The following is a 22,842-nucleotide window of genomic DNA, read 5'->3' on the forward strand; positions in this document are numbered from 1 at the left end:
TGCATCCTGTCCAATAGTAACAATTTATAGTTCTCATGCATTTTTATCAGATTGAATTACTTAATTTATTCCCATTTTGTTTGATTTATAATAGCATAATCTTGGGATTTTAATTCACGTTTCTTTAAAGAAACTGAGCAGCTTTCATATGTTTATTGGACATTTGGACTTTTTTTTGTAAATGCCCTTTGAAATATTTTGCCCATTTTTCTACTGGATTATATTTTTTTTACAACTTGATTTTCTTGAAATATTTTTAATTTCTAGATCTTTTCTAGATTGTCTTATATGTATATATATGTATATATACATATATATACATATATATACCGTGCACTAAACGATTGCGCCACTGGATCTCCGGCCGGGCAGGAGCAATAGCACAGCGGTGGAGCGTTTGCCTTATGTGCAGCCGGCCCGGCCAAGACGGGTTCGATTCCTCCGCCCCTCTCAGAGAGCCTGGCAAGCTACCAAGAGTATCCCGCCTGCACGGCAAAGCCTGGCAAGCTACCTGTGATGTATTCAATATGCCAAACACAGTAAGAACAAATCTCACAATGGAGACGTTACTGGGCCCAGTCGAGCAAATCAATGAACAATGGGAGGACCATGATGCTGTGACGATGCCATATACATATATATGTAGTACCACTTTATTTTCTTTAATTGTATTAATATATCAGTTTTATTTATTGAAATGTAATATATAAATAATAATGTTAAGCATTTATAAGAAAATTTAACATTATAATTTTTGTTTTTGTGTGTTTGGGGAACCATTTGGTGCCTGGAATCAAACCCTGACCATAAGAACACAGAGCAAGCATTAGAGCCCTTTTTGAGTTATCTTCTGGCCCCCTTCCTTTCCTATAAAAATAACATTGTTATGACTAAAGGCTACATATACTTTGTTGTGGTTCTTCTCAAGGATCACACACTTCGGATATGGTGCCTGCACACACTTGGTACTCTTGGTTGTTGGGGTGCAGCTAGATTGCACACTTTTATTTTTAATTATTAAATCACCATGAGATGTGTAGATATATAGTTGCAAAGTTGTTCATGACAGGGTTTCAGTCATACACTGTTCCAACACCTGTCCCTTCATCAGTGTACATTTCCCACCCCACAGTGATTTCTCCAGTTACCCTCCTTCCATCCCCCACCTTCTAGTCTGCCCCTACAGCAGGAACTTTTCTTTCTCTCAAGCTTTTTCTCTCTTGCTCTTTCTCCCTCTTTTCTTTGGGGCATGATGATTTGCAATACAGGCACTGAAAGGTTATTATGTATATTGGTTTACCTATTTTCAGCATTCAGTTTTTGTCCAATATGATAATTTCCAACTATCATTTCCAACTTCTCTATCCTAACTGCCTTTCCTTGCCTGTCCCCACATACATACATTTGTGGCAAGCTTCCAAATGTGGGCTAGTCCTCCTGCCCTTCTTTTCTACTGTTCTTAGGTATTAGTCTCATACTTTTTTAAAAATATCCCACAAATGAGTGCTGTCATTCTGTGTCTTTTGCTCTCCTGACTGTTCACTCAACATGATACTTCTCATGTCCATCCATTTATAAATAAATTTCATGACTTCATGGTGCTGTTTTGTATTTCAGTATGTACCATAGTCTGTGTATTGTTCCAGGTGTACCATAGTTTCTTTATCTAGTCATCTGTTCTCAGGCACTCAGGTTGTTTCAAGATTCTTGCTATTGTAAATAGTGAACATTATGAATATTGTTTGCATACTTTTTATTGTCACCAGAAATCACAAATGATAGTGCTTCTTGGATCATGTTTGTCACTTGTGATATATGTTCCAGGCACTGATGTTTGATGCTTGTAAGAGAGGTACTTTGCTACTGATTATCCCTGAAGTTCCCATTTCCTTCCTTCTCTTTCCTTCCTTTTATCTTTATTTCTGTCCTTCTTTCTTCTGTTCCTCCTTCTTTCCTTTCTGCCTTCCAGTCTTCCCCTTTTCACCTCTCCTGTCTCTATCCCAACTCCCTTTTTTCCCTCCCTTCCTCATACTCTACTTTTGCTTGAACTTTTTTTTTACTATAGGCATAGGCTTTGCAGTGAGTCTCCCAAGTTGGAGTACTTATGTTCTCATGTAAATTTCAGATCAGTTTATCTGCACTCTTGGTTTTGGTGGTAGTATTGGTTATGAATGTTTTTGTTTATTGTTGATCTGTATGGTTATTTGCCAATAGCTCATTTAATATTTATACATTTAATCTTTGTAACCTGGGATTCATCACCTTCATTTTTTTGGTTTGTTTTTGAGCCAAACATGTGTGACATTCAGGGGTAACTCCTAGATCTGCACTCCGGAATTATTCCTAGTGGTTCTCAGGGAGCCATATGGGATGCTAGGGATAGAACCCAGATTGACCACATGGAAGGCAAGCATTCTACCCTATGTATCTCTCCAGCTTGACCTTCATTTTAAAAAGGAGTAGGGGCTGCTCCCAATGGATCTTGGGCCTGGCAGTACTGGAGAAACCATGTGGTACTAGGGATTGAACTCAGGGCCTCACACATTCTGGACATGTGCTCTGTCACTTGAGTCTCATCTTTAACTTTACCTTCATTTTACAAGAATATTTGAATCCTGTTGTAGAAGAAAATAAAAGGACCTCTAGGAGCCATCATCTATTTGGGCAGGCCACCTTTGGCTATACTCAGGACTTAACTCCTGGCTCTGTGTCCAGGGATCACTCCCGCTGGTGCTTGGGGACCATATGTGGTGCCGAGGATCAAACCTGTGTTGGTGATGTGCAAGACAAGTGCTTACCTCCTGTACACTTTCCCTGTTCACAACCAGCTTATCTTCCTAAGGTCTTTTTGAATTCGTAGCGCCTCTAGTTTTCACTTCAGTTAGTTACCACTGGGCTGTCTAGCTTTTCTTAACATTTCTAGGTTCAGAGTGTTGCTAAGTCATCAATATCAGTTCATATCTACAAAAGCTAAGACTTCTTATCCAGATTTTAATTATACACCCAAAATAACGAATTGTTTTATTAATACAAAAGTATAATGTTTTATTATTAGTGAAGCAATTCAGATAATATACTCTTTCCAGTATTAAACTTTATTAATACTGGTAAATTCTGAGTCATTCTTAGTTTTGATAATTTGCTTTGATACCTCAGGGTAAGCATGCAGTATATTTGTGACTAAGACGTCTTACAACAGAAAAGTACAAACGCAAAATCAGCAAAAGGCAGAGGCATTTGGAGTGAAGTTAAGAGTAAATGAGTCAAAAGCTTCCTTGAGTCCTCTCAGTGTAGTCTCATAGAATGTAATTAATTCTTCTCTCAGTAAATTGTGCCAGCATATGTGTAATGTTCTCTACTAAGGAAACTTAGAGACTGCCAACAGTTTCATTAGAACGTATTCTTATAAGCATGTTATGCCTGCTGTATACTAAAATTCTAGACTCTCATTAGGAAACGAGCATGCAGCATAAGCTGTATCATCTGTACTACCCTACCATTTGCAAAAACAGTTGCTGTTATATCTCCTCTCAGAGTGCTGGGAACTCTCTAATATACAAGTTTCCAGAAGCTGTCCAATAGTCAGCCTTGCAAGCAACCCTTTCAAGGATAGCTGCTTAGTACTATTAACTCTTTTCAGCAATATCTCCCTAATCATTCATACCTGTTAATTTTACTAGAAAAAGGTTTTTGAAACCTGAAGTAAACCAGCAGTGCTATGTATAATATAACCACTAAATTTTCCCTTCTAGCAAAACTGTCATAGTCGGAAAAAAATGATTTTTTTCAATTCTCAGAAAATTAACTTAAGGAAGACAGAAAAAATTCGTTTCAGTAATGAATTTAGGAGTTTAATTTTTTGAAACATTTTAATTTGAAGTAATCAAAATGTCAGCATTACAGTAAAGAATATTTTATTATGGTTTTTGTTAATGGATAGAGGAAAAAGTGATTTTGCAAAGAAATTATATAGCTATTTATTTATTTATTTTTAGCCTAAGAAATCTGTCAAGGTAAAACCTCGTCCACCAATAACTTCTCGACCTTCTAGTAGTTCCACGTCAGCTGCTCGCCACAGATTGTTAAGGGTCCTCCCTCACATTGGGCAGTCTTGTTTACCTTCTGGAAATACACATCTACCTGAAACATCTAGGAATACAGTTTCAAGTTTGGTAACCCTTCCCGCTGCTGATAGACCTGTATCATCTATTACTAGTGATTTTCTTAAGGAAGATAATTGGGAGAGTAACACACAGTCTCACTCCAATAGTAGCATCAAACTGCCACCCCAGTTACCCCATATGGAGTTTGAAAATGACAAAAAGCTTGCTGAGTCTATTCTCCACTTTGGATCATCCCTGCCTAGGCAGATAAAACACTTTCCAGGAAATTTGTCATCTAATACTGAGAATGAGGCAGTTTTATTTCCATCTTCAGATGAATGTATAGCTCAAGACTCACTTTTACCGGAAGTGGGATCATTTACTTCATTTACAGAAGAAATAAAAAATGAACAGATCAGTGACTTAGAAGGTACACAGAAGGTAAAACCAGAGTTCTTACTCAATAATGGTGATAAAGGGTTGAAAACTACGGAGCAACAACTTAAACATGTTGCAAGAGTGCTGAGTGGTGAATCAGTAGAGACTACAGTTCTTAACCACCGTGAATTAAGTCCTCACAAAAATAGACTCTTGTCACCGCTTCGCTGTTCTGCATCAATTCATAATTCTCTGGTAAAATCACAGCGGCAGCCTAAATGTTTTGAGTCTGGGAACATCCAATCTTCTGCTTCACAAAATGTGCTTCGTTCATTGGACATTAGAAATGTAACTGATTCTTCTCTCTATAGGACTACTCGCTTTAGAGCTGTTAAAGTTGACTCACCTGGAAAAAGATCTGATATTATTTCTAAAGTTGAGGCTCGGGATATCACAGAGATGGTTAACAAAGCTTCCAAAGAACCTGTTGGTTGTGTAAATAATATAGGTTTTCTCGCTTCGCTGGCCCGGAGTGCAAGCAGAGACAGTTTACAGAGCTCACGTGGTGCAGGAAGGCTTCGGACCTCTGGAATTGGGTTGTCCACCAACCTCCCACATTTTCAGGAAGAAAGTCTTAGAAAGAGTTCCCCCCCAATAGAATCTACAGATTTTTTTTTAGTAAGTATTTGCCTTTCAATATGGTCTATTAAACCAGCCGGGAATATAGCTTAGTGGTAGAGCATTTGTTTCACATATATGAGATCCTGTGTTTGATCATCAGTGAAAATAAATAGAAGAAAATAACACATGCTCCTTCACTAGTCCTTGTAGTGATTCAATGTATTTAAAGGTTTTTTTGGGGGGTATTTTAAAATAAATTAGTAGCCATAACATTGAATTTCTCAAAGTACACGTATGTAGAAAATCTTTTTGGTAGGTATTTCAAATAATGTTCGGATTCTAAGTTGAGAACTAATTTGAAAATAGTTTTCTGTCAATTACCATGCATTTTTAAATGCTTAATATTTTAGTAAAGTAAAGTAAAGTAAAGTAAAGGCCCTCCCGTTGATCATCTATTTGCTCGAGCGGGCCCAGTAACGTCTCCATTGGAGACTTTGTTGTTACTGTGTCTGGCATATCGAATACTCTCAGTAGCTTGCCGGGCTCTCTGAGAGGGACAGAGGAATCGAACTAGGGTCGGCCATGTTGGCTGCATGCAAGGCAGATGTCCTACCCTCTGTGCTATCGCTCCAGCCCAATATTTTAGTATGGTTTCTAAATAAGAGATTTGAGTAATCCAATTTTACTCCCTTAAATATTAAGAATAATATTGCTAGATAAAAGAATCAGATTTCAAGTTAGTTATAAATTAACTAATTTAAAATAAAATTACAGTAACATATTTAGAATAAATACAAATATTTTTATAATTTGGCGATCTTTTCTTTCATTCTTCATTAACTTACCTGTTAGATGTTTTGTGCTTTAATTATAGTCTGCCCGTGGTATTGGAATGAATGGAAATAATGCAGCAACAGGGAAAAGAGTAGGTAAGCTACAGCTGATTTTTAAAAACAATGTAAGACTAAGAATTAAATTAGAATGGGTAATGTTGAATAAGAGATAAATGGGAAGAACTTCCTTGTGTTATGAAGAGAATAAACTTTCCTTAAACCTGTTAAGAGATGATTATGAGAACTGACCTCAAGATAATTCTGGAGAATAAAATAACTAAAATTGAGGTCTCTGTTGTCTAGGAAGACAAGATGAATGGAGAAATAACATATATTTCCCAAACACTACTGCTCTCTTCCCTTCCCTAATACTGCCCACTCTGGAGCAATGTTTATCTTCTGGGTGGGTTTTAAGGAAGTAACCAAGAAAGGTGCTAACATCTTGACCCAGTTTTAATGATGGTAGTAAAAGTTCCTTCTAATGAAATGGTTATTTCTGAATAAATGAGACAATCTTTAAGACTTTTTTCAAGGCATTGTGTAGAAGAGACTATAATATTGTAACTTTATTTTACCAATAACACCTGAAAGTGCGCTGGCAAGTCATCATTTCCAAGAATGCCACTACTTTCATCTTTTGTGTTTCAATAACCTTAAACCAGCGATGGGAAATTCACTACTATGCACTATATTTGTAACTCCAGGGTCTTATTGGATAGATTATTTTTTATCATTTTAATATAAGGTTTGTAATTTTTTTTTGGTGCAAAGGATCAAACTCAGGGTCTCATTAAAGACTTTTATGTTTTATGTTTTATGTCTTTAAGTCTTTACATTTTATATCTTAAAAATTCCACCACTCTATAAGACTTAAGGTCATAAAGTATTAATGTTTCATCCGTATTTTTCAATTCTTTTTATTGTGGTAAAAATACAACATAAAAGGTACTCTCTTAATCATTTTCAAGTACACAGTTCAATAACATTAAGTGCATTCATGCTGTTGGGCATCTATCACCACTGTTTATCACACATCTTTTCATTTTTATATATGAAATTGCCATTAAACACTAGCTCCTCATTCCTCCCTCCTCCTAAATCTTCATTTTACCTTCTGTCTTTTTAATTTTAGCACTCTATATTATGGGTACTTATGTTTTTAATTGGCTACTTGTTATATACTGATTCACCTATGATGTAGCATAGGCAAAAATTTCCATAATTTCAAGATTGAAAAATACTGCATTGTGTATATATACAACATTTTCTTATCTACTCACTTGTGAATAAGACCTTGTGTTACTTTCACATTTTCTCTGTTTTGAATAATGCTGCTATGGACATAGGTATGCCAATATTTCCTTAAATTCCTTCTTTTAGTTCATTTGAGCATACCCAGAAGTGGAATAATATAGCTATTAAAAATTTTGAAGACTTACTTTATATATAATATATATAACATGATATGATACCCTCAGTAGTATACAAAGTTCCCAATTTCTTCACATTTTTAATCAACATTTATTGTTTTTTGTTTAAATTTAAGATAAACACACTAACAGGCTTAGAGTGGTTGTATCATTGTGGTTTTATTTGCAATTTCATGATAATTAGTGATGTTATATTGAGTATCTTTAAAGTTATTATTTTAAATATGCGGGTACTTGTATTTCTTCTTTTTTCCAGACCTACCAAGCAATATTTGGGGGGCCTGTGTGTCACTCTACGCAATACATGGCTAATTTGGCCAGATGGTTCACTGCTTGGCCCAGCAAATGATGCTTCTCAGGCCCAGTGGTGGGGACTACCAGAGCCATATCTGGTGGTGCTGAGAAGTGTCATGTAGTTCCAGGCGTTGAATCTGAGTCTTTACACATGCACGGCATGTATCCCCAACCCCTAAGCGATCCCCCAGTGTCTATTTGTATATTTTCTTTGAAGAAGTGGCTATTTACATTTTTTCATGTTTTTGAATTCAGTTTTGTTGTTGAGTTTTAGGTTTTACATAAATATTAATATTAATCTTTTATTAAAATATGTTCTTATGATTTGTAAATATTTTCTGCTGTTCTTTACCTTTTTGTTTGATTTTGGGCCACACCTGGTGATGCTCAGATTTTACTCCTGGCTTCACACTCTGGGATCATTCCTGGCATGCTGGTGATATAACCTGGGTCAACTGCTGCAAAGCAAGCAACTTACCCACCGTACTATTGATCCAGCACCTGTAAATCACCACTTCAACTGCTAAAAGTTTTGTGATGTGCAATAGATTTTGATTTTCATGAAGTCCATTTGCTATCCTTTCCTTTGTAGTTTCTTCCTTTGTTGTCATGCTTAATAGATCATTGCCAAATCCAATGTATACAACCATCTCCCCAACAATTTCTCCCGGACTATTTAGATCTTGCATATAGGCATTGTTTTTTGGGAGATGGGGTGGGGTGAGAGGTTCATCAGCTATGGTTGAAGCTCCCAGTGATCTTCAGCCCAGCTGCTCAGTTTTGGTATCTGGGCCTAGCAATGCAGTTCTACTCAGGCTCCACCATGAAGGGGGCCATCAGAGTCATCTTTTAGTGTTAGGGGTATGATCATGTGGTGCTGAGTATCAAACTCAGTACCTTAGCATGAAAATATGCACTACAGTCCTTGCAATTTCCCTGGCTCCTCATTTAGGACTTGATAATTTTTTTTTCTTTTTGGATCACACCCAGCGTTGCACAGGGGTTACTTCTGGCTCTGCACTCAGGAATTACTCCTGGCGGTGCTCAGGGGACCATATGGGATGCTGAGAATTGAACCCGGATCATCTGCGAACAAAGGCAAACACCCTACCCACTGTGCTATCACTCCAGCTCCCAAGGGCTTTGATAACTTTTAAATTAGTCTTGGTATATTGTATAATATAAGGATCTGACCTTATATTTTGTATGTGAATATTCAGTTTTCACGATAATATTTAAAAGAACTTTGCTCTGTCTCTCTGTCTCTGTCTCTGTCACTCTCCCTCCCCTTCATCCCTCCCTCGCTTTTTCCTCCCTCCCTACTGCTCTAGGACACACCAAGCAGGGCTCAGGGCTCAGTGGAGCAAATCTCATGGCTTAGGGATAGAAACTGGGTCAGCCACGTGCAAGGCAAGCACCCTCCGCACTGTACTATCTCTTGTTCTCATGGTACCCTTGTCAAATCACTTGACTATATGTGAGGATTTATTTTTGGGGTTTTCTGTTGTGTTCTTTTGTTTATATGTATATCACGTCAGTACCATTATTATCCTAATTAATTTAATAATTAGTTTGTGGAGCACACCCTAAGTAGTGCTTAGGGAATACGCCTAGCTTGATACTTGGGGAATTATGTCGTGCCAGAGATCAAACCCATGCCTACCATGTATAAAAACACTGTAGCCCTTTGAACAATCTCCTGGGCCCAATATATCTACTATTTAGTGTTAAATTTGTTAAATTTCTTTTTCTTTGACACATTCAATCTGTCTTCTCTTAACTCCATCTCAGTATTTTAGACATTTGTGTTGAACTTACCTCTGTTCTTTCAGCTCTAATTTAGGTTTCCGTGCTTTTCAATTTAATTTATTTATTGATTGATTTGTTTTTGGGGCCACATTCGGTGGTGTTCAGGGCTGAGTCCTGACTCTGTGGTTAGGAATCTTTTCTGGCAGGGTTTGGGGGACTTTATGGAATGCTGGGAATCAAACCTGGGTTGATTGCAAGCAAGGCAGGTGCTCTATTCACTATACTCTCTCTGGCCCCAGTGCTTTTCTTACTCCTCTTCATTCTTCATTTCTCTCTCTATATTTTAAACTAACAAACCTCCATTTATGTTTTTTGGACCACACCTGGTTCCTAGCTCTGTGCTCAGGGATCACCTCATCTTGTGCTGTTATTTATTTATTTACTTTATTAGTGAATCACTGTGAGGTACACTGTGAGATACAATTACATACTTACAAACTTTTGTACCTATGTTTCAGTCATACAATGATGGAGTACCCATCCCTCCACCAGTGCCCATTCTCCACCACCAATGATCCCAAATATCCCTCCAGCTAAATATTTCACATTTACATTTTTGGTGGTTTCTCTATACAGAAACTTTAACATTTTATTTGCATAGTCCTCTTGTTATTTAAATACCATACTGTATTGATTATAGTGGTTTTGTAGTATAACTTATGACCAACAAGATACCTTTCCTTCCTGCTCAGGGTTGCTTTGGCTGTTAAGGGTGTTTCATGGTTTCATACAATTTTAAAATTGTTTGTTAGGTTTCCTTAAAAAATGTCATTGGAACCCAAGCACAAAAATTTGTAAGTCTTCAACTGTACCTCATGGTGTTTCACTAATAAAATTTTTTTAAAAAATGTCATTGGATTTTGATAGGAATTACATTGAATTAATTTATTACTTTAAATAATTTGGCCATTTTAACGGTTTCTATTTTCGAGTCACTCTCAGGGGAGAGCACTGGGACCTCACCTAGCAATACTTGGGACATCAAGAGTATATAGTGAGTGATGGGAATCAAACCCAGGCTTCTCACTGCAAGGCATGTGCTATACCACTAGAGCCACACCCTCCACCCAGTAATATTTATTCCTTCAGTCCATAACCATAGGGTATATTTTCTTTATGTTTTATTTTATTTTTTAAAGTGTCATGATTTTTGGTATATAGGCCCTTTCACCTCCTTTTAAATTTTACTGCATGGTATTTTTTTTTTATCATGGAATTGGTTTTACTATTTCTCTTTACTCTAACTTATTCTTTGTGTATACTGTATCCATTTATTATTTATATTAGTTTTTTGTGGTATTTAGGATTTCCTATATATATTGTGCTATATGAAGTAGTGATTGATTTACTCTTACAATTTTTATTTTTTAATATATTTTTATGCCATATCATTTAAATTAAAACCACAGTGAAATGCCACTTCATACCTATGAGAGTAGTCTAATCAAACACATCGTTGAAGGTGTTAGAAAAGGAATTTTCACATCTACTATTGGGGAATAATTCAGCATCTCTGGAAGATAATATAGAAATTAAAAAAACTAAAAATAGGAGAATGCAGTGCAATAGTACGCCTTTTAAAACACTTATTAAAAAGACATTTGCACCCATCTATTCATAGCAGCATTATTTAACATATAACAGTAGTCAAGGCAGGGAAACAAACAAAACACTCATTCACAAATGACTGGATAAATTATGGAATATATACCTAAAGGAGTATAGCTCAGTTATTGAAGATGAAATGTTACCTTTCATGACAACATGAATGCAACCTGAGGTGACTATGATAAGTGAAATAAGTCAGAATGTGAAAGACAAATACTGGATGACTTCACTCACACATGGAATACAAAGAACTATAGTAAATCAACTGTTGTAACAACAAAAATAAACTGGACTGTGAAAATATGGTTATCAATCAAGGGAAGTATGGGAGAGGGAGTTAAGGAAAGGGTAGATAGATCAGATCAATCTGATAGTATTGTTGGAGATAGGTATTTTGTAGTGAATCATAGGTTATCAGGTATGAAACAGTAATTCTGAAAAAATACAGTATAAGATAATGATAAATTATTACTACTAATCAAGGCATTCTTTCTCTAAACAGGAGAATGTGCCCATCATCTACCACCTGTGAAAGCCCCTATTCAGGCAAAGAAGAAAACAGCAAAGCATTGTTTTCTTTGTGGAAAGAAAACTGGACTAGCTACTAGCTACGAATGCAGGCAGGTTGGCCAGCTGGAAAAGCTGAGATGCTTTCTTTGTGATGTTCCAGCTTGAGGAATACATATAAAACGTCCTTTAAATTAGCTTTTCCATAACCTTATTAAGATGATGGCCAATTAGCCCTCAGTTGAATTCCTCAAGTCAAGAGATGATCTTCTTTTTAAATTAAGAGATTTAAACCAGTGGGAGGGCTATTTCCTTTTTCTTTATTATGATAGATACACTTGTTTTATATTTCAATGTAACTTGGAAGAATCATCCAAGATAGCTTGAAAGAACCCCTCATTCAAGATTCAATTTTAAATCAAAAAAGGACCGAATTTATAGTTATTGTACTATATATTTTTATAGTTATATATCATACTTTTACTTCAAAAAAGATTCTTATATATTACACTTCTACTTCAGTGAGTTTGTATTTAAAAATACATTAACAAAACATTTTTCACCCATAATTCTTTCATATCATCAACTAATATCCTTCAGGTATGGTATTTGCCTTTAGGTTGAGACCAAATTTTGAAAATAATAATTTTGTGTGTGTGTGTTTGTGTGGGACGGGCCTCCCAAGCTATGCTCAGGGGGGACTGGGGGGCCTCTCTCAGTGATATTCAGCCAACCAGACCAGGCAGTTCAGTGCTGGAGGCCATCAGGGCCACTCCAGATGGTGCTTCAAGGGGCAGGATGCTCCAGGGCAGGCATGCGCTCTAGCCCTTCCAGCTGTCTCCCCAGCCCCTAGCTGCTGCTTTTTAGGTAGATTCTCTTCATATTGAAACAGACTTTGAATATATGTATTTCACTGCCAGGGATCAAATCCAGAGACTCACACATGCAAGGCATGTGCTTTGCTGCTAAGCCACATCTCCAGACAATTGTTAAAAATTCTTTAAAACCCTTTCATGGCATAGTTAGGTTTTATATTATTTAATTTTTTATGAGATTGAATTTACCAGAAACACAGTTTTTTCTAAGTTTTATTAGGTATAATGCAAATGGTAGGAACATTTTTAGCTTTTTAAATTTTAGTATTTCATAAAGGTGATCTATACCCTGCTTTATTACATAATAGACTATTAGAAACTAATGTTCACAGGCAATTTATTCCCCTCAGTGAAAGGGAAATGTCAGCATGGAAATTGTTAAGTTGAACCAATGAGCTCCTGTAGTCAAGCCCTGATCTCTCAAAGAGATAAGCTTCTCATAGAAATGTCACTATTCACATAAACTTCTTGTTGTGCTTTAGATGTGGAAACAACTTCTGTGCATCTCATCGCTATGCAGAAACTCACGGCTGCACCTATGATTACAAGAGTGCAGGGAGGAGATACTTACAGGAGGCAAATCCTGTGGTTAACGCACCCAAACTTCCGAAAATCTAACTCTTGCTCTACATCTAACTGTTCTGCCTGAGGAACTATCTTACAAAAACAGAGAAATATTTAGATCGCATTATTTTTGTTCGACTCCTAAAGAGTTCCAAATAACAAAAGCATCGTGTTGTAAAAATGAAAATGTTACTGTACTTGACATCTTTATTATTTGGTGAATCAGACGATTTAAAAGTGGTTTAAAAATCTTTATAACGATTTAGCTTTGTTATTGCATGTCTAATGTTAAGTATTTTATACTTAAGTGCCTTCAGAAGATGCACTTTAATAAGTTAACAATAACTGTGTAGCTAGTTCCACATTTTTAAGAAATGAGTCGTCATATAATGCCTCTACTCAAACCCACTTTTTTGTTCATGTGGGTGGGCTGGGTGGAGATTTTTTCCCCATATTTGAAAGGTTATTGAGTTTACTACCAAGTTCCTTTTTATCTCAAGCTACTTTTTATAAAAAAGAACATTTGGTTCTTCAGTGTAGTTTGAACACAAATATTTTTTGATATTCATATTTGCATTGAGCTATGTGTCCATTCTATAAAACATCATGTTAATTATAGTCTATATTACTTAAATACTACTTTTTGAATGGTAGTTATAAAATAGATGTCCCACTTGTTGCCATTTCATACAGAATCCAACTTTGCACTTTTTGAAAAATGGCTACATTTAAAACAACCTCACAGCTTGGTTTATTTTATTTATATGTAGAGTGCTATAACCAGGAGATATTATAATAAATTCAGTTTTATTACATGTTTGATTATTTGGTTATTATTATTTAGTTCTATAATTACTTAAAACGCAGTTAATAAATATGTAATTATGCCTACAAAAATTGTTACCAGAATAAAGGCTTTTAAAGTTATAAGGGTCCTTCTGGGGCTGCAGAGAGAGTACAGAGAGTAGGGTGTTTACCTTGCACATAGCTGACCTGGGTTTGATTCCCAGCATCCCATATGGTCCCCCTGAGCACCACCAGGGTAATGCCTGAATGCAGAATCAGGAGAGTAACCCCTGAGCATTTCCAGGTGTGGCCCCAGAGCAAACAGAAAAAGTATTAGGGTCCTTCTTTGTAGATGTGATCATATATCATCCAGGCTTTGGGAAAGCTGCTTGTTTCTTAGACACTTAGTTGAGGATGTTGCTAAACCCTGGTAAATACATGTCTGCAAGACAACATGATTAATCTGTTGAACTCCAATCTGAACAAGTGGGATCTGCAAGGGAATCATAAGACTAATTTTGGAGATCCAGGGGGCTCTTTTCTCCTCTAATTGTTCTACTTCCTCTACTTTGTAAGGAATTAAATGTCAAATAGAAAAATATCCATTCAAATCAGGAGGAAAATTCACTTGAGAGAGAAAATAAGAAATTAGTGGCAAAGTGATACAATGAGGGCTTGAAGGCATACTTTTTAAGGGGGGATCCATAGGCAAATGATAAAGATTTCCATTTGGTCAAGCAGTTCAGTTTCTCCTGCCTTAGCAAGATAATGCATGCTTTTGACATTTAAAATCTATGAATTATGTTACATGGATAGGCTGCTGAATAAAATGGACCATGAACCAGAATGTGACTGCTTAGAGCATGCTCAGTGTTAACTTAATTGACTATGCTTTCTAAATTACCAACGCTATGTTTCAGTCTTCAGTTTTGCCAAAAATTTTGGTTATAATGAGTCTTTTGCATAATTTATAAGTTATGTAGAGAACAGTTTTATTTAAAAAATAACTATTGGGAAATTGTCACAGTCTATATTCTTTTACAAATAAATTATTTTGAGACCTTGAATTTGCCTTTGCATTATAAGCAATTGGCATGTCACGCATACACTCACTGGTTGACCATCAAACTAATTTCATTGTGCAGCTTTAACTACGATAAAGTTGTTTATATTTTATGTAACTAAACTTTTATTATAACATTCAAGTTTTGGATTTATTTTTAAACAATTCAGGCTTTTAGATTTTTTTAAATCTCTCTCCAATTTTGTGCACAGGAGAATGCTCTTGGGAATTCTTGGTGCTGGGGGTTGCCCAGGCTACCCTTGTGGTATCCAGAGGCCTCCACACCTGACAGTCATGCAGAGCTGTAGGCTGCAGTGTTCTTGGGACCATTTGGTTTTGGGGATCAAACCAGGGTCAGCTGCATGCAAGGAATGTGCCTTAATCTGTGTACGGTCTCTCTGAACCCTAAATAACATTTTATTTTAGTACAGAAAGTCTTGAAATTCTTTAACTTAGAGCTATGTAAAATATTTTAAAGTTTATTTTGGTCAACTTACGGGAAGTTCAAATATTCTTATTTTAAATTCTTACCAGTGTTGTAATGTGTGCAGGAATATAGTTAGAACAAATACAGTACTTAGCTTTCTGGTTTTGTTCAGTATGGTTTTAAGGTCATCATGAGAGAGAACCTAATTTTGTTCCTAGCAGTATTTTTTAAGGTCTGACTCCTATTCCACTCCAGAACATAAGATTATTTTAGATGGTATATAGATGAATGTTTTATAGTTTAAAATGTTTTTTCATGTACATGAAATATCATATAGAAAATATATTTCTAAGTAACTTAAATTGAAAAAAATAAAAATGAACTGTAATAAAAATAAAATTAGAAAAGACTAAAATTGACAAATAATGAAACCAAGAATATATATATATAAAACTTTTATAGTCCTAAAATAAAGAATGCTAAAAGGTAAAGGTAAAGGCCCTCCCGTTGATCGTCGATTTGCTCGAGCGGGCCCAGTAACGTCTCCATTGGAGACTTTTGTTGTTACTGTGTTTGGCATATCGAATACTCTCGGTAGCTTTCCGGGCTCTCCGAGAGGGGCGGAGGAATCGAACTCGGGTCGGCCATGTTGACCGCTTGTAAGGCGAACGCCCTACCCGCTGTGCTATCGCTCCAGCCCTAAAAATAAGAAAAACCTCACACCCAAATCTTACAGTAATGAATAGGATATGTAACAGGTACATAAAAAACAATTGAAAGAGCCACCAAGAACTAAGTCTGGAATGATTTTTAAGTACTGGGTTACAACTTAAATTACAAAATGAATATTCATAAATGTATACTTAAATAAAGAAGTTGATTACATTTTAAAACGTGGAAGAAAGAGAGGAGAGAGAAACAGAGGGGGGAGAGACAGTGAGCGAGCACAAGCATTCAACAGGTTGATACGTGCTTGTGCTTGGCATATAGGAGGCCTCAATTTCAATTCATGGCACTGCCTGGTACCCTGGAGCACTGCAAACATTGAACTGAATGCAGCCTCTGAGTACTCCCGAGTGCGTCCCCCACTAAAAACATGCAAGTCATCATTTATGTAGAGGAATTCCATACTTAGGAATAACTCTTCAGACCTCACCTCAACTATGGCTTCGAACAAGTACAATATGGAACGCGGGGTGGGAAGTAACTTTTTAATGGGAAAGCATGACAAACTATACTTCAGGTTACCAAGGTCAACAATAGTCTTGACAGAATGTACTCATGTAATTCTTCCGTTTCCACTGAAAAGATAAACAGTCTTCCTTGGTATAGTTAGGGAGATGCCCTTAGAGAGGTTTTAGTAGCCTTCATTCTGCCTTCAAACCCCTCCCATAAGTAACCTTTGTCACTGGGGGTCACATGTTTTTGTTTTGCTATAAGATGACTTTTGGGGGGGGGTGAGTAACATCTAGCTGTGCTCATCAGAGACTGCTCATGGCATGGTGTTCAGGGGTAATTCCAAGGACCATTTGGTACAAGGATCTAAACTGAGTCCACACATGAAAAATAAGGACTCCAGACTGTTGAGTTATCCTCTGTCCCCAAAGTAGAAGTTTTAAATACTGTACATATATACTTGGTTTGGGGCCACAACAGGCAGTGCTCAGGACTTACTCCTGGCTTTGGATCACTCAGGGTAAACTATCAGGGGCCAGAAGTTGAACCCAAGTCAGCCACATGTATGGCAAACTCTACCTGCTGTACTATTGCTTTGGCCCTATCAAGTGCTATATTTTTAGAACTACTGGATTGTGAAAATCTCCACTTGCACTCGCTCGTGGTCTCTGTAAGTCCTTCATGTGCGTTGGGATTACACGTAAAAGGATGTTCTCAGGTCCTTTGCGTAGCTCTCTCTAACTGCCCACCTTCGGTGCTCTCCAGCCGCCTCTCCACCCCAGAAGGCTGTTGCCTTGGATGGATGAAAGAAGAACGAGGGCCAAGCTGGTTGCTGCTTAGTTGCTGTTTACTCCATCTTGTCTCTCCCAGCTCTCTCCAACCCTCTCTCTTTGTGTCTGTGTGTCTCAGTCTAATTGTGCAATTCTTTCGTCCCATCTCTCTCTCTCTCTCTCTCTCTCTCTCTCTCTCTGCTGTCTCCATAACCATCTCTCCTTCAGTCCCCTTTCCTTCAATCAATCCATTTCTTCTCGAAGCCGCTCTTTTTTTTATCCTCTCACCATGCCGCCCCAACCATGCCTCCCCACAGGAAGCATGATCAAAATGTTTTTTACATTCTTACCGACCACTTGCAGCCAACAAGGGCTAAACAGCCCTTAATGTGTGTTTCTCCTCTCCTTAGACTTGCAACTTAATTAGCATCTTTAATTCTCCTTCCTCATATTTACTGTTCTGTATGGGCACAGTAATAGACACTTTTAGGCTTGCAGGGTGACCCTCCTGGGGACATCTTACCACAGACTCAGACTACAGTGCTCAGGCCAGATCAATCATTCCTAACCCCAGCAAGGTCCAACTCTACTTATTACTTTTTGATCATGACAGAATTTGTCCATTACCAAGCTCTTAACTTATTAGGGCACTTTGGCCAGGCCCATTTCGATGCCAGGATAGATTATAGCTCACCGCTTGCCCTGGGTCCATTCAGTCCCTCGTCGGACCCTGCTTTTGGGGATCTAGGAAGTGAGGGCAACTGAGGCTTAAGTCGAGAGAGCAGATATCCAGGAGGGAGGTATATTATCTGGAGTCAATCAACTCCCAAGCCACAGGCTAGTCTTTTTAACTGTCTTCCTGTATCCATACATATCCATCCTTCTCTGAAATAACTAAAAATGGATCTCATTCCCCTAACCCTAAATATGGCAGAGTCGAGAAGGATATGGAAGGAAAGGCTGATAAAATACCAAGGCAGAAATAGGCTGCCAAAATGAAGAAAACAAAAATGATTGTCTGTACTTTTAATGCTCGTATGCTGGCATCTGCTGCATCCATTGAAGACCTTATGGTACAAGCGTGAAAGATCAAGTACGACATCATTGGTCTGACCGAAACGAGAAGACATCAATCACATCATGCCGTTTTCGACACTGGAGAAGAACTGTTCCTTGGAACATGTGATAAAAGAGGCGTCGGTGGTGTCGGTATCCTTGTCAACACAAACTTAGCCACGAGCATTGATTCATTCGAATGCCTAACCCGAATCGGACGATTACACTTGAATAGATGTGGCTCACTACCGGCAATTTCTATCTTTGTTGTCTATGCACCAACATCCAGTTATGGTGAAAGAGAAACTGAGAAGTTCTACATGGAGCTGGAGAAGTTCTATAAAGAAGATCACACCTTCTACAAGATCATTGTCAGTGATTTTAATGCCAAGATAGGACCAAGAAGATCAGTCGATGAGCTCCACATCGGGACCCATGGCCTAGAATGGAACTAACAGGGTGACAGACTGTCTGAGTTCATCATGTCAACCAAAACCTTCCATGGTAACTCACAGTTCCAAAAGGCTGAATCTAAACGTTGGACATGAGAGTCTCCTGATGGACGGTTCCACAATGGAATAGACCACATCATATTCAATCAGCGGTTTTGCCTAACCGATGTTGCTGTTGTCTCAAAATTCCAAACGGGATCAGACCACCGTCTTCTTCGTGCAAAATTCTACCTCACAGAACGAGGAGAAAAGAATGCAAGGTTTAAGAAGAGGACTCCCAGAACGACCACCAACTGGGAGCTCTTTGACTCTGTTGTGGCAACATGGGAAGATGCCGTCATTGACAACATTGATGAGGAATACGATCGAATGATTCAGCACCTCCATGATTGTGTGAGGAATGCCAAGAGAGAGATAACCACAAAAAACCGCCTTTCTTCGAACACTCTTGAACTTATTCGCCAACGTGGCTTGGCACGTGCCTCAGGCAACCACAAGCGAACATCCTAACTGGCAAAACAGTGCAGAGAAGCCATCAAGGATGACCTCAAAAACAGGAGAGCAGCAGTACTGGTAGATGCGGCAGAAGCTGGGAAAAGCATTCGTAATGCCCGCCTGTCCTTCACCAACTACAAAACCAAGATGACTGCCCTCCGACATCATGATGGATCTATCACATCTTCCAGAAGGGCAATGGAGAAGATTATTCATGACTTCTACTCAGATCTCTTTAATAGCCACGTCCACTTGCCCACATACCACATACCACATGATGGATATGTCGTTCCCAATGTTCTCCCTTCCGAAATCCAACATGCCATCTCGTCGGTAAAGAAACAAAGAGCACCTGGCCCAGACAAGATCAGACCTGAACACCTGAAGAACTTACCATCAGTACTCATCAATACATTGGCTCAGCTCTTCACACGCTACCTGTCTGAATGCAAGGTTCCATCCCAATGGAAAACCAGCAGGACTGTACTACTATACAAGAAGGGAGACATCCACGACATTGGCAACTATCGCCCAATCTGCCTATTGTCTGTCGTCTACAAACTGTTCACTGAAGTCATCCTGAATAGGATTAGCAGAACACTAGATGAAGGACAACCATGTGAACAAGCCGGATTCCGAAAAGGATTCAGTACCATCGACCATATCCACACGATTACTAAGCTCATTGAGGTTTCTCGGGAGTTCAAGATGCCGCTCTGTCTAATGTTCTTTGATTTAAAGAAGGCCTTTGATTCTGTTGAGACGGAAGCGGTCATGGAAGCCCTAGCTAATCAGGGCGTACAAACTCAATACATCAGGATCCTTCGTGAGCTCTATTGCGGATTCACTACCAAGATCTCACCATTCTACAAAGAAGTAATCATCCATATCAAGAGAGGGGTTCGGCAGGGTGATACCATTTCACCAAAACTCTTCAGTGCCACCCTCGAGAACATCATGCGACGACTGGAATGGGAAAGCATGGGAGTGAAGATAGATGGTCGGCAACTACACCACCTCCGCTTTGCTGATGACATCGTTCTAATAACACCAAACATCAGCCAAGCAGCACAAATGCTGAATGACTTTGACCGTGAATGCGGAAAGGTCGGACTACAGCTGAATCTTACGAAGACAATGTTTATGAGAAACAGCCTTGTTCCTGACGCTCCATTCGCTCTCAACGGAACCACCATCTCCGAATGCAACAGTTATATATACCTAGGTCAAGAAATCAACATGATGAATGACCTGGCACCTGAGTTGCGCAGGAGGAAGAGAGCGGCTTGGAATGCCTTCAAGAACATTGAAGAAATAACTAAAAGGACAAAGAACCTCCAGCTACGAGCACATCTCTTTGATTCCACTGTTCTTCCTGCATTAACATATGCCTCAGAGACCTGGACCCTACGCAAACAGGATGAGAACGCTATTCGGGTCTCTCAAAGAGGAATCGAAAGAGCTGTGCTTGGAATATCACGATTCACTCAAATGAGAGATAGAATCCGGAGTTCTGATCTTCGTCAACACTCAAGAATCAGGGACGCTGTCTCATTTGCCAAGACATCAAAAATCAGATGGGCTGGACACGTAATGAGGTTTACAGACAACCGCTGGACTAGAGCCATTACTGATTGGATTCCACGGGACATCAAAAGATCACGTGGACGCCCACCTACAAGATGGTCAGACTTCTTCGTCAAGACCCTGAATGATCGGTTTGAGGCTCTGCATGTTCCTAAAACAAACAGATACCATTGGGCTACACTAGCACGCAACCGGGATGAATGGAGACATTACTGGCACCCGCTCAAGTAAATCGATGAATAACGGGGATTAAGTGATTAAGAACTAACCATGCAAAAGACATTAAGGAGAAGAGAAAGACAATTTTTACAAGAGTCTGATCAGGAGACAAAGATAATTGACAGGTTGGGGGCAGTCAACAAACACAAGCTCCCAGAGGCCAGGGAGAAAGGGCAAAACCAACATCCTACACTACATTATAAAAGTTGTGTCTGAAAATGAGTGTTAACTGAAGACAAAAAATTCACACTATAAAAATCGTAGAGTATAACATTTTATGCACTGATACTTATAAACATTAATATTTTGTTAAACAGCCAAAGCTGTAATTACTGGAAAATAGTGTGATATTCTTTATTATAGAGATGGCTTAAAGCAGAAGTATTTGTTACCAAGAAAAAGAAAAATTATATGAAACTTGGGGAAAGAACTCGGAAATCAAACCACAAAATTCAGCGAAATTGCACTTATGAAATATTTCAACCAATCCATGACATTATTAAAACAAAAATGAAAAGATAACTAATGCATGCAAATCTAAAATACATCAAAAATATTAAAATGGTAGTGCTCTAGAGATATTTTGAAACAAATTTCCATTTAAATAATTTTTTAGGGGCTGGAGCGATAGCACAGTGGGTAATGCGTTTGCCTTGCACGCGGCTGATCTGGGTTCGATTCCCAGCATCCCATATGATCCCCTGAGCACCGCCAGGAGTAATTCCTGAGTGAATGAGCCAGGAGTAACCTGTGCACTGCCGGGTGTGACCCAAAAAGCAAAACAAATTTTTTTTAAAATTTTTTTTTTTTTTGCTCGAGCGGGCCCAGTAACGTCTCCATTGTGAGACTTCTTGTTACTGTGTTTGGCATATCAAATACGTCATGGGCAGCTTGCCAGGCTTTGCCGTGCAGGCGAGATACTCTTGGTAGCTTGTCGGGCTCTCTGAGAGGGGCGGAGGAATCGAACCTGGTTCGGCCAGGCCGACTGTGCGCAAGGCAAACACACTACCGCTGTGCTATCGCTCCAGCCCCATTAAACAGTTTTTTTTAATTAAAGCACCGTGATTTACAAAGTTATTCAGAGTTGAGTTTTAGGCAAATAATATTGCAGCACATCCCCCAACCATGTTGGCTGCGTGCAAGGCAAATGCCCTACCGCTGTGCTATCGCTCCAGCGATAGGGTGTTTGCCTTGCATGCAGCCAACATGGCCGACCTGAGTTCGATTCCTCCGCCCCTCTCGGAGAGCCTGGCAAGCTACCAGAGTATCTTGCCCGCACGGCAGAGCCTGGCAAGCTCCCCGTGGCGTATTCGATATGCCAGACACAGTAACAACAAAGTCTCCAATGGAGACGTTACTGGGCCCGCTCGAGCAAATCAATGAACAATGGGAGGACCATGACCATGATCCCCCCACCAGTATTAACTGTCTCACTAGGTATGGCCCGTGGCCTCCTGAGCACTTCTCAATAAAAAAAATAAGATATGAGTGCCATGGCCAAGAATTGTTATCGTAAGCACTGTTCAAGAACTATACAACCCCCGGTGTGTATTCCAACCAGTAAATGCCCAAGCACCACAACTAAAGTAGTTTAGCTTTCAGCAAGCACTGTTACTATGTGTGCTAGTATCTCAATCTGGTATACAGTTACTGAAAAACAGCACAGCTGAAATGTGTGCAAACCATAACCCAGTGTGTGTCCAACATCTGGTCACTGCAACAATATCAAGAGGAAAGTGGAAGGAGAATCAATCTGAATCTCTGCCTTCTCCATTGGCCACTCAATTAC

At 38.7% G+C, this 22,842-nt stretch overlaps 1 protein-coding gene across 5 annotated transcripts in view; it reads left to right on the forward strand.

Moving 5' to 3' along the window:
* Window positions 1-13,829, forward strand: part of ZFAND4 (zinc finger AN1-type containing 4) — a 33,317-nt gene extending 19,488 nt beyond the window's left edge. For 2 of the 5 annotated variants that reach the window (XM_056130454.1, XM_056130453.1), the window contains exons 7-10: window positions 3,996-5,159; window positions 5,977-6,031; window positions 11,579-11,696; window positions 12,941-13,829. In XM_056130454.1, coding sequence (XP_055986429.1) covers window positions 3,996-5,159; window positions 5,977-6,031; window positions 11,579-11,696; window positions 12,941-13,076 — 1,473 coding nt within the window. In that variant the 3' untranslated portion in view covers window positions 13,077-13,829. Of the gene's footprint in view, window positions 1-3,995; window positions 5,160-5,976; window positions 6,032-11,578; window positions 11,822-12,940 lie in introns of those variants that run through there. The other 3 variants (XR_008794740.1, XM_056130455.1, XM_056130456.1) reach the window with 3 other exon arrangements.
* The last annotated feature ends 9,013 nt before the right edge of the window (window positions 13,830-22,842 follow it).

The sequence above is a fragment of the Sorex fumeus genome, unplaced genomic scaffold (assembly GCF_029834395.1).
Source record: "Sorex fumeus unplaced genomic scaffold, SorFum_2.1 ptg000078l, whole genome shotgun sequence".
In the NCBI taxonomy this organism is placed as follows: domain Eukaryota; kingdom Metazoa; phylum Chordata; class Mammalia; order Eulipotyphla; family Soricidae; genus Sorex; species Sorex fumeus.